The 18,894-nt window shown below is 40.3% G+C and overlaps 1 protein-coding gene across 7 annotated transcripts in view; it reads right to left on the bottom strand.

Moving 5' to 3' along the window:
• MAP2K5 (mitogen-activated protein kinase kinase 5) overlaps positions 1-18,894 on the bottom strand; it is a 261,792-nt gene that overhangs the window by 53,158 nt on the left and 189,740 nt on the right. For 6 of the 7 annotated variants that reach the window (XM_005862082.2, XM_005862083.2, XM_014536302.1 and 3 more), the window contains 2 exons: positions 11,094-11,120; positions 10,752-10,784 (listed from right to left, as the gene is read on the bottom strand). In XM_005862082.2, the coding sequence (XP_005862144.1) occupies positions 10,752-10,784; positions 11,094-11,120 (60 nt within the window). The remainder of the gene's footprint in view (positions 1-10,751; positions 10,785-11,093; positions 11,121-18,894) is intronic. The other variant, XM_014536301.1, reaches the window with a different exon arrangement.

The following is an 18,894-nucleotide window of genomic DNA, read 5'->3' as shown; positions in this document are numbered from 1 at the left end:
CTCCCACCGGGGATCGAGCCCGCAACCCGGGCATGTGCCCTTGACCAGAATTGAACCTGGGACCCTTCAGTCCACAGGTCAATGCTCTATCCACCAAGCCAAACTGGCTAGGGCTATTATTATTTTTCAAAGTTTTTATTGTTTTATTGAGAGGAAGGGAGTGGGAGAGAGAAAGAGAAACATCAATGATGAGAATCACTGATTGACTGCCACCTGCAAGTGCCCTACTGGGAATCGAGCCTGCAACCTGGGCATGTGCCCTTGACTAGAATCGAACCCAGGACCCTTCAGTGTGCAGGCCAACACTCTGTCTTCTGAACCAAACCGGCTAGGCTAATATAGTTTTGAATGACGTACTTGGTGCTCTCCTATGAATAGAATGATAATCATCTTCTTCCTATGAAGTGCGTGTATGTGCCCCATCTCAGTGAGGGCCTGACTGTGACACCCTGTCTCCACCCTCCTCTTCATACAATTTCTCACCAAATCCAGCTTATTCTAGTTCTCAAATACCTTTCAAACATGTTAAAGCTGTCCTAATTAAAGCCCTCATAAGTTCTGATCAGATCTATGGTTTCCTAACTGTCCTTCCCAATAATTCATCTTCCACAATCCTGTCAGAGCCATTTTTCTAAAACTCAACTCTGGTTCTGTTATCTTCTGCTTAAAACTTTCAGGCCCTCCCACCCCAGATATGCCTCAGGCACAGTGTGTAAAGTTCCTTTGGAATGTGGCCCTTACCTCATCAATTAATATTTTGCCAAGCATTGCAGCCAAGGTAAATTCCTGCAGGGGCTTTGAGTGTCTCTGAGGTTACCTCCTACTGGCCCTTCGGGCTCCCCTTCTCTGTAGAGCCCTCTGGTACATTATCATTTCCTCCACTGTCAGCTCTCTTTGTGTTTCCCAAGTACCTTGCCCATAATTTTATTACAGAATTTATATAGCTGCAAACATCATTAAATACCTTACCATAAATACCCATTTATGTGAGTGGGTAAAATGACAGTCACCGTGCTCCTCTGAGACCTCAGGCCACCAAGTCTCATACCACCTATACTACCTGCAGTTCAGTTTAAAGTGATCCAGTAGATATGCCTGTTTACTGGCCTGCAGCCCTGACTAGAGAAGAAACTCTTTAGTAGCAGTAATTGCAACTTATTCATTCACTATCCCCAATACCTAGCTCTGGGATGAATACAGGTCGACAGAATGATTATTTGGGCTATAATCAGTGGTTTTCAAACTATAATCTATGGAACTCTAAGGCTTTTATGTGGGTACCAGGGGTGGAGTGCAGATAAGGTAGAGATCTAAGCCTGCCACCCTCTGATCAAACCAGCAGCCAGAATAAATTTGGGGCTTTAAAACCCCCAAAATATATTAAAAACTTTTGTATGACAAAGGACACCATAAAAAAAGTGAATAGAAAATCAATAAAATGGGAGAAAAAAAACTTAGTCTAGTATCCTGAATATAGAAAAGAACTTTTACAGTTCAATAATGAAAAGACAAATAACCCAATTTAAAGATGGACAGCAGATCTGTATACATATTTCTCCAAGAAGAAATATCTTCAAAATGGCCAATAAAAATATGCTCAACATCATTAATCAAGGGAAATGCAAATTAAAATCATAATGAGAAGCTACTTCACATCTATTAAGTTGACTATAATCAAACAGAAAATAACAAGTGTTGACAAGAATGTGAAGAAATTTGAACTCTCATAAACTGCTGGTGGGAATGTAACACGGAACAGTTGCTGTGAAATACAGTTTGGGAGTTTACCAGAGTTAAACGTAGAATTTTCATATGGTCTAGCAATTCCACTCCTAGGTACATAGCCAAGAGAATTAAAAATATATGTCCATATAAAAACTTGTGCACCAACATTATTCATATAGCCAAGCAGTGGAAACAGCCCAAATGTTCACTGACAAACTCATGAACTAAATTTGATTCAGTAGATTAAAAACTATAATAAAGCTTTGTTGCCCTGGCTGGTTTGGCTCAGTGGATAGAGCATCAGCCTGCGGACTGAAGGGTCCCAGGTTCTATTCCAGTCAAGGGCACATGCCCGGGTTGTGGGCTCGATCCCCAGCAGGGGGCGTGCAGGAGGCAGCCAATCAATGGTTCTCTCTCATCATTGATGTTTCTCTCTCTCTCCCTCTCCCTTCCTCTCTTAAATCAAGAAAAATATATTAAAAAAATATAAAGCTTTGTAAACAATGCTACGGTGAATTCCGCCTAGCATTGGGTGGGAATGTGGTAGATGGAAGAGGTTGGAAGGTAACAGAGACAGCGTCAACGAGGAGATGCATCTGAGCTGGGCGTTGGAGGATGCTTAGGCATTCACAAAGTGAAAAAGGGAAGAAGGTCATTCCAAGCAGGGGGAGGAGCACAACTATAGTGTGAAAGTGTGGCAGCTTTGAAGACTCACCCCAAGGGAGGCTGAAAAAAATATATATATGGGTGAGAGTCTCAAATGCTGTGATAAGTTTAGATATTACTTTATATGCAGGGGGATCCCTGGAAGGTTTAATAGGTTGAGATCTGTATTTTTAAAAAGATAATTCTGTGGAGGTTGGGGTTGTAGGAGAAACAAGGCAGAGAGAAAAGCGTAGAAGCTTTTTAGTAATGTGGTCACATGCAGACTCTTCCTTCCCTTTTCTCCTCCCTTTCCCACACCTCAGTTTTCTCACCCCCTTCTTCTTGTCACCCGCTTCTAGAACAGAGATGTTAGCTGCCTCTCAGTTTGCTTGATGTATGTGGAAGTGTCTGTGTGATTACCCTCCAACCTCTTCTCCACCCGGCTGCCAGGTGGGGGCTGGCATCGGACGCTGCTTCCTTCCAGCACAGGGCATGTTTGCTGGCTTTTCTAGAAAACGTCAGAGGACCCATGTCTAAGTGAAGAGTCCATGTGAGGCCTCCGTGAGTTCAGGCTTTTGGTGGGGTGGATGACTGTCCCCATGCATAATGACTCTTTTTAGTACCACTGTAATGTATGTGTGCCAGCCAGGCAGATAAGTAAATAGTGATGGTTCTCTAATGTCTTCATTAAATTTTATGATTAGAGTCATAAGAACTTACAGAAGGCATAGACTTTTATAAATGGAATTTTGTAACGATGGGCTATTAAATATGTTTTTGGCCAAGAGTCTGTTCGCACCTTGAACAAACCCACTTTACTCCTCATCACTGAGGAGCCAAGGACAAGACCCCCACCACCTTCCTCCTCTTCTTGCCTATCACTCAGCTGGCCACTTCCCTTCCGTCCTCCTCCCCACACCCCTACTGTGGTATTTCTGTCAATCCCTTTTCCCAGCTACAGACCTTACAGGGAAAGCCAGCATCTCCCCCACCTTCCACACTGGCGCACAAAGGCCCTCTTTTTAGAATTATGACTTGCCATGGCTCTGCCTGTCCATGGCCCACAATCGTGGCAATGTCACAGTGATTTCACCATCTTGATGGTGTTATATCTAATAAACTGTTACCTAGTGTAAGGTCACAAAGATTTAGATCTATGTTTCCTTTCAAGGGTTTCATAATTTTAGCCCTTATATTTAGGTCTTTGATCCATTTTGAGTTAATTTTGTATACGATGTTGGGTACAAATTCATACTTTGGCATGTACTAGTAGATATTCAATTGTCCAGTATCATTTGTTGAAAAGACTATTCTTTTACCACTGAATGATCTTGCATCCTCATTGAAAAACTGACAATGGATAGATGGGTTAATTTGTGGACTCATAATTCTTATGCCAGTACCACACTATCTCGATTACTGTAATTTGTAGTGAGTTCTGAAATCAGGAAATTTAAATCTTCCAACTTTGTTCTCCCCCCGCCCTAAGATTGTTTTGACTACTCTAAATCATTTGCATTTTCATATTAATTTTAGGATCAGCTCATCCATTTCTGTAAAAAAGCCCACTGGGATTTCGACAGGGATTGCACCAAATCTGTACATCAATTTGGGGAGTACTGCCATCTTAACAATATTAAGTCTTCCACTACATGAATGTGGGATATCTTTTAAATTATTTGTCTTTAATTTCTATGATGTTTTGTAATTTTCAGTGTACAAGTTTTCCACTTCTTTTGTTAAAAGCATTCCCAAGTTTTATATTTATTAATGCTATTGTAACTTAATTTCACTTTTGGATAGTTTATTTTAAATTACTAGTGTATACATCATAGCGACTGGTTGTTTGGTTGTTCCCCCGTTTGGTCTATTTGCATATTAGCCTTTTATTATATAGGATAGTGTATTACATTAATTCCCAAATATCAGATCAATTAGTATTTGTGGGGTAAATTCTACTTGGTCATATGTAAAATTCTTATATGTACTGCTAGATTTGGTTTTGCTGGCATTTTCTTGAGGATTTTTGAATCTATATTGAAATTGGTCCATAGTTTTGTTTTCTTTTAAAGTCTCTGTTTGGCTTTGGTACTGGCTTCATAGAAGAAGTTAACAAGTGTTTGCTCCTCTTTATTTTTTGGAAATATTTGAGATTGACGTTACATTTTCTTTATACATTTGGTAGAATTCACCTGTGAAGTCATATGGTCCTGAGCTTTCCTTTGTGGGACGTTTAAGAAAATATTTACTTGTTATAAGTCTCTGCAGACTTTATATTTCTTCTTGAGTCAATGTTGGTAGTTTGTATTTTTCTAGGAATTTGTCCATTTCATTTAGGCTATCCAATTTGTTGGGATACAATTGTTCACAGAATTCCCTTATAATCCTTTTTATTTCTGTATGGTTGGTAGTAAGATACCTGTTTTATTCCTGATTTTAGCCATTTAAGTCCCCCCCCTTTTTTTGTCAGTCTAGCTAAAGGTTTGTTAATTTTTTCAAAAGAACCACCTTTTGGTTTTATTGATTTTCTCTGTTGTTTTTCTAGTCTCTAATTTATTTCCATTCTAATTTTATTATTTCCTTCCTTCTGCTTGCTTTGAGTATAGTCTGTTCTTTTCCTAGTTTAAGGTAGAGGTTATTGATTTGCGATCTTTCTTCTTTTTTAATTTACAAGAATTTACAGCTAAAAATTTCCCTCTGAGTACTGTTTTTGCTGCATCCCATAATTCTTGGTATACTGTGCTTTCATTTTAGCTCATCTCAAAGTATTTTCCAATTTCCCTTGTGATTTCTTCTTTGTCCCATTTGTTTTAGGGTATAAGTTTGTTTCCACATATCTGTGAATTTCCCTAATTTCCCTGTTACTGATTACTTCTGTTTTCTACCACCTGGACCCCTTGGCTTTTTGGCCAGTTGTCCATTTAGTCTCCATACTCTGTGTACACCATTGTCATTTTTCAAAGCCTTGTTCTGTGTTCATCTTCCTTACAGTAGAACAAGAGTTAAACTCTCCATCAGACCTGCCAGATGTTCCACAAAGACTGCTCTGCCATGCCATTCCCAAGACCAAACCCTACTTCCTTTCTATCTGCATCAGGGAAGAACAATCAGTATAACTACGAATTATTCAGCTAACATCTTCAACAGTCAAGCCTGTTATTTGTCTGTATGTCTGGCCCAATTATAGGCCATCGCTGACCATTAAAAGTTTGTGCTTATATTTCAGAACCATTTTGGTATTTTACAAATCAGTTAGTTCTTACTAGGAAATTGACACTTGCATGAGAAGATACTTCTGATCGGTATAAAACATGACTTATATGAATTCGCTTTTTACTAGTAAAATGAATAAACTGAAGTATAAATCAGGGATTTGTTAACCCTCCTGTCTCAGGGTTGTATATTATGCACCCTACAATGAAATTATTCGTTTTTGTGTCCATATCTTTTCCAAGGCTATGGACCACTTGGGGGCAGGTCAAGGGGTAAGTCCCCACTTTAGTCATTGTAATTCTCACCACTTCAATCCACCGATGGCCCCCACTAGCTGGTTCCAGCCAGCCTGGGATTTGGTGTCTCAGGTATCATTGCTGTATTTCTACCTTCCACACCAACAATGTGGCCAGCCTTTTGTTGCCAGCCAAACTGGGAGCCCAAACATTGGGGAGAGTGTAGATAGCTAACGTTGGTTTGGCCCAGGATTTGGGACTGTTCTTCTGCCTTCCTACGCTGACTCACAGACTCAGCTTGCAGTTGGCCTGGGTACCTTGCCGAGAAGTCCAGTTCTCTCTAGGCTTGGAGGCTGTCCTGACCATGGTCTGTTCCACTTGGGCTAACATACACAGTGGGCGCTTTTGATAACTATCTACTGCAGGGGTCCTCAAACTTTTTAAACAGGGGGCCAGTTCACTGTCCCTCAGACCGTTGGAGGGCCGGACTATAGTTTAAAAAAACACTATGAACAAATTCCTATGCACACTGCACATATCTTATTTTGAAGTAAAAAAATAAAATGGGAACAAATACAATATTTGTATTTGCATGTGGCCCGCGGGCCGTAGTTTGAGGACCCCTGATCTACTGAATGAATGAACACAAGCCCTCCCATTTTACTTCATTAAAGATGAGTATGTTTAACCTTACACATACTACTTAGGTATCTGATTTCATCTGACACTTAGTTTTGCTAGGATCACTATCAGGAGTGAAAAGACTGAAGGCAGATGGTCAGATCGCTGGGGCAGCAGGTAGTCACTGACAATGGGGAGTGGTCAGAGAACACAGGCAATGGCAGGAGAGAACAGAGGGAAAACACTAAGCAGAGCAGCATAGTCATGTAGGGCCGTTGAGCCTAGGAGCAAATGGCTCTCTGCATCTCAAGAGGTCCCAGTGCTTTACTGAGTGCCAAGGCCAAACACACAGGCAAAATGGTTGGTAAAATTCAATGAAAAAAACGGCAAGACCCATCCAATTCTATAGCTCTGGAGGGCATCGATACATCCAAGTACCATGCTCAAAACAAGGACCTGAGTCATCAAGAAAAGGTTAAATGATATTCAGTACGCTCTGTCAACAGGCCGTAAAGAGCAAATACATTTTAGAAACATTTCCTTCTATAAATGCGTATTTTCTCATTGATGCTAGAGCTTAACGTAGTGAACTGCAGTTATCTAGACAATTAGGGCCACCTTATTCTCCAAAGATCTCAGATGGATAAGGCACCATGGCACACATAGGCACACATCACTTACAATAAACCAAAGTTCTTTCTAACACAGGTCCTCAGGGACTTGGAGACGGCCTGATTAAAACCTGAGGGTTTTAAAATAAGTTCTTTTAAGAGAAACAACTCTGAGGCATCAGCTGTTATCTTTAAGACATCACTCATATCCTGAATTATCTAGCTCCAAGCCAGACTAAACTCCACCCACCCAAATTAATCTGGATCACCCAGATTTCTGATTGGAGCTTGATTCTCCTGTTACCTTGGCTACCCTTCTAGTTCCTATTCTATGGCCCAAGATTCATCTTCATGATTCTTACTCCTCTGTTTAACTTTTGGTGTCATCTATTTGGATATCTGGTGTCTGACTTTGGCTTTGTCCCATGATGCCACCTCCTGACTCCCAGATTGGCTCTGACATTCACTTCTGTCCACTCCAGAGATGGCTCCTGCCTACTTGGTCTTGTTTTACTACTTTTTTATGCTTTGCCAGGCTATGCCAGGAGGTCAAGCTGCATCCACATAATAATGAAGTATGTTACACTGGGCTTTGCTTAGCTATTTAAAATAAATTTTTAAAAAAATTTATTTCAGAAAGGATGGGCGAGGGAAAGAGCAAGATAGAAAAATCAATGATGAGAGAGAATCATTGATCAGCTGCCTCCTGCACGCCCCATAGTGGGGATCAAGCCCGCAACCCGTGCCTGTGCCCTTGACAGGAATCGAACCCAGGACCCTTCAGTCCACAGGTCAATGCTCTATCCACTGAGCCAAACCAGCTAGGGCTTCTTGGCTATTTTGTATATGACTTTAAATACATTCATCTTGTTTGAATTAGGCTCCCTTAAAGGTGGTACTTTTTTTTTTTTAAATCCTCACCTGAGGATATTTTCCCATTGATTTTTAGAGAGAGTGGAAGAGAGGGAGAAGGGGGAGAGAGAGAAATATCCATGTGAGAGAGAGACATCCATAGGTTGTCTCCCACAAGCACTCCGACCCAGGGCCGGGGATCAAGCCTGCAACTGAAGTGCCCTTGACTGGGAATCAAACCTGAGACCCTTCGGTTCATGAGCCGACACTCTAACCACTGAACAAACTGGCTAGGGCTAAAGGTGGTACTTTTTTCTTTATTGATTAAGGTATTACATGTGTCCTTATCACCCCATTGCCCCCTGACCCCCCCGACTCATGCCCTCACCCCCCTGATGTCTGTGTCCATTGGTTAGGCTTATATGCATGCACACAAGTCCTTTGGTTGATCTCTCCCCATTACCCCCACCCTCCCCTACCTTCCCTCTGAGGTTTGATGGTCTGATTGATGCTTCTCTGTTTCTGGATCTGTTTTTGTTCATCAGTTTATGTTGCTCATTATATTCCATAATGAGTGAGATCATGTGATATTTATCTTTCTCTGACTGGCTTATTTTGCTTAGCATAATGCTCTCCAGTTCCATCCATGCTGTTGCAAATGGTAAGAATTCCTTCTTTTTAACCGCAGCATAGTATTCCATTGTGTAGATGTAAGGTGGTACTTTTTTATCTGACTTTTCTCTAAAAGTGTGTAAACAGTACACACTTTGATTGACTATCCTTTTCACAATGGAGTATATCTCATGCCCAAGAAGTAAAATGGCTCAAGTCCTAGCTGGTTATATTTACTCAGGAATAAGAGCCCTAAAAGTCAGATGCAAATGAAGATAGTTAATTGCCTTGTGGGATCTAAAAGGGGAGTCTTAGCCCTAAAAAGACATTATGAAAGAGGTTCTCACACTTCAATGTGCAAAGAGTTAACTCGGAAGCTTGTAAAAATGTAGAATCCTGGGCTCCATCCTTAGAAAGTCTAATTCAGTGATCTGGGTGCAAGAATCTGCATTTTTAACAAAGAGCCTTAGATATCTGATGCAGTTGGCCCTTGGACTACCCTTTGAGAAACACTGTATCACAGCAGTGAGAAATCTGATAAACATGGGACAAACACAGTAATTAAAGGACCCCATCAATCCTCTCCTTCTTAGAAGATATGATGCACCTTAGAAGCTATGATGCATTTGGCCAATTCTTTCCTAATACTCTTATTACTGAACATCAGTTCAGTTCCAAGACCAACTTATATTTGTTTTGGTGAAGACAATGTAAAATCTCCAAGTTTCCATAAAGTTTCCATATGTGCCCTTGACTGGAATTGAACCCAGGACCCTTCAGTCTGTGGGCTGATGCTCTATCCACTGAGGGCAGTGCTACTTTAAATAAGGAATGGAAATACCCATTTGATACAGAAAAACCTTCAAATTAACTCTTCAGCAGTACATACTAGTATATTATTGGTGAAGAACTTCTGTACCTGGCCGGTCTGATGCCCAGGGGCCTGGCAGACGAAGAGCAGTGGAGCCCAGGAAGCATGGACAGACCAAGTGTCCTTGGGCACATCCCTAAGCAATCCTAGAGGGGAACCTCAGGAAAATAAGTTTATTTGGGAGGATTCTGATGGGGATAGGATGCTTTTGGAATCCAAGATGACAGAAGATATTGATGAGCTATCAGATCCAGGGGGCCTGTCTGATATTTGAGATAATGGGGGCTCCATTTGTTTCAGGACGATGCCTCCATGTTTGCACTACCATGGCTTATGGCTTGCAGGGGATATATGGACTGACTGATGCAACCATTAAGGATGTTAGAGCCCCATTCTTACTATTACTGGGATATGTGTACGCATTTGTGTTTTTCCTAGGAGGATCTTTATTTTTTCTCCCAAATCTCACAACTGGTTATACAGATGTTTAATTGAGAGGAATAATTATGAATTACATTTTTTTCTTTCAAACTTTCCTATCTGACTCATTTATCGCCTTCATTACAAGTGTTCTAAATATTGTAAAATTCAAGTTAAAAAAATAAACATTGCTAGTAGGCAAGCCCAAGTCTAGAAAAACTCAGTTTAAAAAAAAATTAATGTTTCTTAATTGAGAGCCTTGTGTACTGTAAGAATGCTAATTCACAGAATAAAGGAATTTAAAGTCAGAATAAAAAGTAGACAAAGTTGACTGAGAAAGAAATACAGGCAGATTAACTCCAGGAAGGCCAAGGGACAGTGAAACTCGATGGCTAAGAATGACCACAGGTAGAGAATACCAGTTAAAAGCGCACAAAGTTAGGAGTATATTCTGGGAAAAATGCCTAATTAGGAAATTAAAGCTGAACTGTTGACCTAGAGCTTTCGAACACTCTGATATGCTTTGGGTAAATAAAGCAAGGAAGAGAAATTGTATCCGACTTCTGTTTGCTATTCAACTCTGACCCTTGCCTACTGAATGACTTCAAATATCTGTTATGGGAAAAAATGATACCACTTTAATTTCCGGCTCCATCCCCATCTGGCCAGGGAGAGAATAAATTAATATTATCATGTTGTGTCTTTAGGGCCTTTGATACCCTCGAGGACAAGCCTGTGGGACAGTCTGCTTTGGCAGTGATTCTCAGCCAGAATCAGAAGAGCAAGATTCAGGACAAGGCCAGTTCACGTAACACAGCTCAGAGCCATACAACACAACTTGCTCCGAGGATGTTGGGCATTGTGCTTCATTAGGAAACAAAATATAAGCTTTCCACACCATTAGGAATGACTTTAGGAGTGAAAGCACATAAGACGATGCCTCACCTCATCAACAATGCACTGTAGAAGCTGGAGAGGCTGCAATGGGAGAGAAGAGGAAAAAGTATTAGCCTCTATGCAATATCTTTACAGTGGAGTGGAAAGAAAAAATCATTAATGCAATAAAATATAGCAAGATTAATCAACAACAGCAAACTCTTATAAAAACATTGATGCTCAGGATGTTCTATTATTTCTAATGGTACCTAATCTAATACAGGCAGTTAAAGGTTTGCATTTTCTTCAAAATGCAATTTGCTAAGTTTAAAACAAGGCATTCAAGCATGCAAAGGGAGCAGCCATCAGGAAAAAGAAAAGTGAATTTTTTTCTGAAGTCATAAAGCTTACCATTAAAGATCCCTGGTTTTTCTGAATCTGAAAAAAGGCAATATGTAATTAGCATGTCATAATCAAAATGACTCACTTGGACACATTATGATCACTGAGAGAAAATTATTGCATTGCTGGTGGCAATTTGTGGGCATGTGTTAACACAATTTACATAATGAAAATACACAAATGTTAATAGCTCGCTTCTCATTTATAGGCGAAAGTCAGCAGAATGTTAATTTCACACAACACTTTTTAGTACCCTCCAGGTTGTATTAGAATAGGGAGAAAAACCATAATCCATTTCAAAAGGCTGTTTACGATTCAGATATAAATAATGTTTTATATTGCTAGATTGTGAACACTGGGCTTAATGTTGCAATCATTGCTAATGTTATGAAGCTCACTCTTTTTAAATTAAAAACCGATTTATTTAAAATTGAAATTAAATCATAGTCAGAAATTAGAATTTTGGATTCCTGCCAGTGTTTGCTCACAATCCCCTATTTTGTGAAGAAAACTTTAATTATGTTGTTGAAGAATTTGTCTCTAACTCAGGAGTAGGGTGAAGGCACCACCTTTTCCCAAGTTCCTTCAGCCTGTTTCCAGGGCAGCTATGCTCTCTGGGAAAATCAAATCCATGCAAGTTTTACACAGCTTTTCAGGGGATAAAGTAGAGTGAAGGAAGAAATGCCTGGTCCTGATCAACATTCTAAAGGCAGGCTGCTCACACATCTAGCACCGATAAACCATCTCTCTTAGAAAGTTACTAAAATATGACACCAAATTAATAAAACATCCACTGTAATTAAAGTATTAAACACTCTAATGCCCCCCTCCCTATGAAAATGGAGTCCCAGGTACTAAATTTCCTCAGAAGGAAAATTTCAGAAATGAAATGACTGACAGGTCAGTGGTTGCTGGCCTAACTGAGCTGCAATCAGCTGGTAAAATATAGGAAAAATAGTAATAGTCCTCCATATGTTTTTAAAAAAAATATATTTTATTGATTTTACAGAGAGGAAGGGAGAGGGATAGAGAGTTAGAAACATCGATGAAAGAGAAATACCGATCAGCTGCCTCCTGCACACCTCCTACTGGGGATGTGCCCACAACCAAGGTACATGCCCTTGACCGGAATTGAACCTGGGACCTTTCAGTCCGCAGGCTGATGCTCTATCCACTGAGCCAAACCAGTTAGGGCCTCCATATGTTTTTTAAAAATGTTTAATCCTCACCAGAGGGCATGTTTATTTTTATTAAAAAAATCTTTATTGTTCAAAGTATTACATGTATCCCCTACTTTCCCCCTCATTGACCTCTTCTAGACCACCTCCACCCCACACCCTAGGCCTTCACCACCCTATTGTCTCTGTCCATGGGTTATGCATATATGCATACTAATTCCTTCCTCTGAGATTCCACAGTTTGTTCCATGCTTCTATGTCTCTGGATCTATTTTGTGCATCAAATTATTTTGTTCATTAGATTCCACATATGAGTGAGATCATGTGATACTTGTCTTTCTCTGGCTGGCTATTTCACTTAATATAATACTCTTCGGGTCCCTCCATGCTGTCTCAAAAGTGTGAGATATCCTCCTTTTTTACTGCTGCATAGTATTCCATGGTATAAATGTACCACATCTTTTTTTATCCACTCATGTACTGATGGGCACTTGGGCTTTTTCCAGATCTTAGCTAGGGGTGCACATATTCTTTCTGACAGGTGTGTCAGGTCTCTTAGGATGTATTCCTATAAGTGGGGTCACTGGGTCAAATGGCAGAGGACATGTTTATTACTTTTAGAGAGAGTAAGAGAGGAAGTAAGGAGGGAGGGAGAGAAACATGGACTGGTTGCCTCTCATATGCGACTGAATCCTGGCTGAGAACTGAACCTGTGACCTTTTCGTGTACTGGACAATGCTCTGAGTCACACTGGCCAGGGCCCCTCATATGTTCTTAATGATGCTTTAAAAAGTTCTTTGATCTGCACAACCACCTTGAGGATCTCTATTCTATGCTGGGTAACTGGGCCTCTCAGAGGATGGGGCTGCAGGAACAGGCTGTGGTTGTGCTGGGTCTTCTCCAGTGCTCCCCTCTCTCCAGAATCTGCATTACATCTGCCTACAGTCATAGTATTGCTTAAAAACCATTAGATTTGCATATATATTGGGCATGGTCAAGTTGATAAAGTACGATTTTGGTGTGTGGGTTCTTTTCAACTAGACTCTAAGCTTCTCAAGGGCAGAAACTGTGTTGTCATTTCTTTTGCATCCATAGGGCTGATCAGCAGACCCTGCCACCTAGTGCTTCAGTGTTTAAAGAAGTGCCTTTCTATGTATTATCTCGACTGAACATGGTGCCCACCATCACCCCCTTATCCTTATCACCCCCTCCTTCCCCAAACACCATTCCCAGAAACCTTTGTCCCAGGCTAACTGGCTCTTAATCTACTTTAAAAAAATTAAAAGAATTCAATTACAGTTGACATTCAATATTATATTAATTAGCTTAATGTTGTCTTAGTTATTGTTCCTTGATCCTCTATCAACGAGAATTTCTGGATAAAGCTCTGCAAGTAAAGATTTCTATTAAAAAGCAAGACAAAGCTGTTAACTACCACCCTGGAGAGGTTAAGGATTTTAGTAACAAGCCACACCTCCTTTAAACAATCTTGACAAGCCCAGGTAACTGTGCTTTTATGTATGTTTAAGTGCACATCGACCCCCACCTGCCCCCCTTCTTGGTAAGATTTATCTACTTCAAGGGGAGAGTTATTTGTAATGAACAAGGAATTAGAAATCTGTTTTGACCTCAAAGAGAATGTTTTCCACAAATTTCCAACAGTCATGGGGATTATAACATTCTCTGAGGAAAACATGCGGCAAACATTCTAAGTGAGATGTTGCAAAATGAATTCAAGAATGGATCGCGAGACAGTGTTCCCAGTAACATGAGTGGTAGAAACCCAGTGAGTGGAAGGGAGGACATTTCCGTAGGAGCCGGGCCTTGGAGAAGGTCTCCTCCGCCGTGCCTTATTTGGTGGGTTTAACGCATGGTTTAAGACAACTTAAAACAGCACTACTTTAATGCTGGCTCTTTACTATAAGAAAGGGAGAAACAGAAACAGCGAAGTCTTTTTCTATGATCTTATAACTATTCTGTTTTGCCCAGATTTTTAGAGAGACATTGTTACCAGGTTTTATTACACCGTTTTGATAGTAACATATTGTATGAAATCATCTTCATAAATTTTGTATTAAGGTAGCAGTGCCAGGACCTGAAATTGATTCAAAATGTTTAAGATACTCAATTACTTTTTAACACTGTTACACAATGCGGTGACTTATATCTTCCATTTCCCAAGAATCTGATGATGCAACATCACTGTAATTGATTCATTTTCTCAATTAAATAAAGCTACTGTGCTTTTCTTTATATGAATGCCACATAGACCATAGAGTTAGATGTATTATCTCCTTTCTCTGTCTCAGATATATTGCCTTAAAGGCTATATTCCGTTCCTCTGTTAATTCCACCAGAAAATTTAATGCCACAGTCATATTTTTCAAATTCTGATCTGCTATGTACTCGACTGTATTTATATTAGGCGTATTTTTCACTGCTAAACTCTTTGTTGTTTACCTTTTTCAAAATCACATTACAGTACAGCGCAGCAACCATAAAACAGACACAAACAAAGTCAGCCTCCAGTCCCTGCCTCTGCTTTGGCACACAGTTCATGAGGAAGTGAAGCCCCCACTTTAACAGCACATTAAAAGTGGTGCTGAGGGTCCTCAGTATAAAATGTTAGCTTTGTGAATGCCTCTCTTTATTCTGGGTCTGCCTTCCAAATGTTCAGCTGTGGGAGCAGAGTTCAGAGGGACACAATAACATTGTTAGAGCTGATGTATTGCCTGCACCGTACAACATATGAAATGCTGTTTATAACCAACTTGTCCAAGTCTCCCTTCTTGCTTATACATTTTGCTTGTGTTGAGTTTTCTATGTCTAACTTTGGGACAATGAACAGAACAGTAATTGCTCCAGTCTTACCTTTTGCTAATCAGTTTCTAAAACTAGTAGCACTTTGATACACTAATTAGATGAACCTCTTCCTTCTTCCGGGCATAGCTTTTCTCTTTTGCCAGCCCTTAGATCCAAGATTTCAAGTTATACTAACAAGAATTAGTTATGCCTCACTGTGATGTAAGATAGGCCGTTATGTGGTTAAACAGGGAAGAATGACTTCATAACAGCCAGGCAAAGTATCAGTTAGGTATCAGGATGTCACTGCAGTAACATTTATCATATATTTCTTTGTAAGGACCATATAAGTAGCAATTAGAAAGGTTCCCATAACATGACTTAAGACTTTGGAAAATGAGCCTGGAAAGATTTCCAATGCAAAAGTTTGCCTGTGGGGTTTTGATTCTGGGGATAAAAAGCAACGTTGGAAGTTTCACATTATGCTCCTATATCTGCAGATGTACTTTTTTACAGACAGTGGTAACACTGACGTGACTACCAGCCATTTTACATTATATTCAGAAGCACAATCAGAAAACTAAAATGAATCCACCTATGTAACTTAAAGAAGACACCAGCTATAGCTTTCATTTTCTCTTTTACTCTCTGAAATTATGGCTTGCCCTGCAGCTGTTGTCTGAGAGATTTATGTGTGACCTAGGTCAGATCTTCCAATATCAGTTGACAAATTCTCTCTTTACATATTTACTGCTTTCCAAGCTTGTGTTATTTTTCTCTTAAATAGAAAAAAAGAAATATAAAATTAAATCACATGGTTGGAATTTTTAAAGAATATCATTTTTATTTGTTATGCCACTGACATCACATTTCAGCTTTCAGGTTGAACTCTGCTTTACTCTTTTTTAAACTTCAAATTTCAAGAACTGTGGCTACATTGCAAAGATTCTCCTTTCAAGTCAGTTGCATTAAGCTAAATATAAACAGGGATTAAGGTAAACTGAGACTTTCATATTCTAAATGGGAAGAATGACCTAAGGAATATTTGAAATGGAAGAGGCCTCAGAGATAATCTAGTGTGATCTGCTCATTTTGCTGTCAGGGAAACTGAGGCTCGGAGGGGAGCAGTGCCCAGAGTCACAGAGAGAACCTGGCCTGAAACTGCTGATCCGGAGGCTGCCTACTGGGGGAAAACGAATGCACTCTGGAGTTAGAAAGACCCCGGATTCCAGTCAGGTCCCGTGGCTCCGAAGCTGCCTCTCTTCACCGGGCCCAGGGCTCCTGGCTACACAGTGAAGGGAGGAGATAGAGGCGCCCAGAGACTCCTCAAAGGCAGAGCCTCCCATTCAGGTGCCAGGACTTCTTTCCGACTTGAGGGAGAACTGGTACTGGATTCAATCTCATTTTACCTGGCACTGCACGAGGTACTAAAACTTAGGAATGCACCACCTCCAATCCACTATAACAAAAAAAAAAAAAAAAAAAAAAAAAAAAAGCCCAAATCTCAAAAAGAGGGGAAAAAAATCGCTTCCACATGACTGTAAACTGAGTATACACTGCTTTGTACCACTAATGTAAAGAGTTCCCAGACAAAGGACTGTTGAAAAAAGGAATAGAACTAACTTTACTCTGGTTAATTACAAATGAAAATGTTGGCATTTTTGGATACTGATTATGAGACAAAACAAATGAATACTATATTTTATTTCTAATAATACAAAATGAACAAGTATATATAATTCACTAGTGCCAACCTATCTCCTTGGTCCAGCCTCTTACATTGTTCAAATTCTTATCATGTCTGTGAGACTATTAGTGTATTTTTATAGTACAAAACAAAAAACGAAGTCATAAAACATTTAAGTAAACAAAAAAGACTCAAAATATAAATAAGTCATAAGAAGATTTAATAGAGAGCTACTCACTAGGTAGGGCATAAGAAAGTCACTGTGATTCCCACATCCTAAGATCCACTCGGCGCCTTCTCTCTCCCCACCCTCAAACTCCAGCTGGGGTGCTGCACTCGGGAGTGACCAGGTTTGAAAAGCTAAAATGAGGTAGCCCTGAACTTAACACACAGCTGGGTGGGAGAGAAAGGCGCTAAGGAGGGCAGCACTCAGATAGGACCATAAATTAGATCACTTGGCTCTGCGGCTTCCTGCGTTCAAGGACAACGAATTTTCACAGGAAACACACCACGGGAGCACCAAGGTCCGGAGCATGATTCATTCGCTGGGTCTGCAGTCAGGGAGCGGGAAAGGGACCCGACCGCCGGTCTACTCCTTTTATCCCTTGTGTATTTAAAACTGACGTAGCTCATGTCCTATTTCACACAGGTGTACAGGAGCCACAGGAAACCATCCTCTGGGCAAATGTAAGTTTTAATATTTGAACCCAAATTTTGTGAGAAAAGCAGGAGCATAGAACCACCATTCAAAATGATCATTGTGAATTACAAAATTAACATTGTCTCTAATGGTACAAATAATCCATTAAACACTTTCCATTAGAAGAAGATTTTGTACATCTCCTCTATCAAACTTTTTTTCTTAGTTCCAAAAAAAGGTGCTCTTATTTCAAATCTAGTTTACCAGTTATGTGTGTGTATGAGGGTGAGAGTAGGGGAGGTGTTTTTTTGGAGAAAGGCTTGTTGACCATTCCACTCTTCACAGTCAAATAAATGTGCTATAGCAATTTTTTTTTAAATGAGTCTGTCTGAAAGGGTTTTTCTGGAGTTAACACTTAGTGCATCCCTATTAGCTTAAATCCTCCTCAGGCCATAGAATCTAGAACAATGTTAGAAATCACGTAGTCCAATTCCTTGCTCCATGAAGAAATTCGCTTTGTAACATTCCTGACAGACCAGCATACTGCTTTTGGCTAGAAGACATTCAACGGTGGGATTCCAATGATTCTATCTAGGGTAGCTTAAATGGTTAGAAAGTTCTTTCTTATTTTGAGTCCAAATATGCCTTCCTCTAAGATGTGCCCATGGTCGGGAGTTGTAGTGATTAAGTCTAATGACAACTCTTCACATATTTGAAGATAGTTGTCATGTCTCTACAATGTTTTCTTTCTTGAATGAACATCTTATTTGCTTCTTATAATCATTGCTATGTTTGATTGCCCTCTATTCTCTCCCCTTCTATTAGCAATGACACTAACAACATTCCCCTGCCCCAAGTAGTTCCTATGTGCTTTATGGGATGATGACTTCACCCCCACCCCCCCCGCCTTACGGGGGAGGCAGGTGGTTCAGGCTTAACTAGTCAGAACCATCACAATCCCCTAGATCAGTGGTTCTCAACCTTCTGGCCCTTTAAATACATTCCTCATGTTGTTACCCAACCATAAAATTATTTTTGTTGCTACTTCATAACTGTAATGTTGCTACTGTTATGAATCGTAATGTAAATATCTGATATGCAGGATGAACTTAGGTGACCCCTGTGAAAGGGTCATTCGACCGCCAAAGGGGTCACGACCCACAGGTTGAGAACCACTGCCCTAGGTGCAGGGAGTTAAATGGGCCCAATCAAACTGAAGCCTAAGACCTCTGGTTGCATGTGGGGAAAAGAGACAAGCTCTTCCCTACTAAACCGGGGAGCAAGTTGCCCCCGAATCCCAACAGCCACTCTTGGTCTGTGAAGGTAAAAGCCTACTAAGAATAGAGCCAAAGGTGACTTGTTGGATCAAGTCCTACCCAAAGCCAGCAATACACGGCTTTCTGATCATGCGATTCAATACATTCCCCTTGTAGCTGAGGCAACTCCAAGTTGGGTTTTCCACTCCATGGACCAGCTGCCTGGAAGCACCAGGCACGATTTCAC

Source organism: Myotis brandtii, unplaced genomic scaffold, assembly GCF_000412655.1.
Source record: "Myotis brandtii unplaced genomic scaffold, ASM41265v1 scaffold160, whole genome shotgun sequence".
NCBI lineage: Eukaryota > Metazoa > Chordata > Mammalia > Chiroptera > Vespertilionidae > Myotis > Myotis brandtii.
The sequence above is the reverse complement of the archived record's forward strand: the minus strand, read 5'-3'. Positions and strand labels throughout refer to the sequence as shown.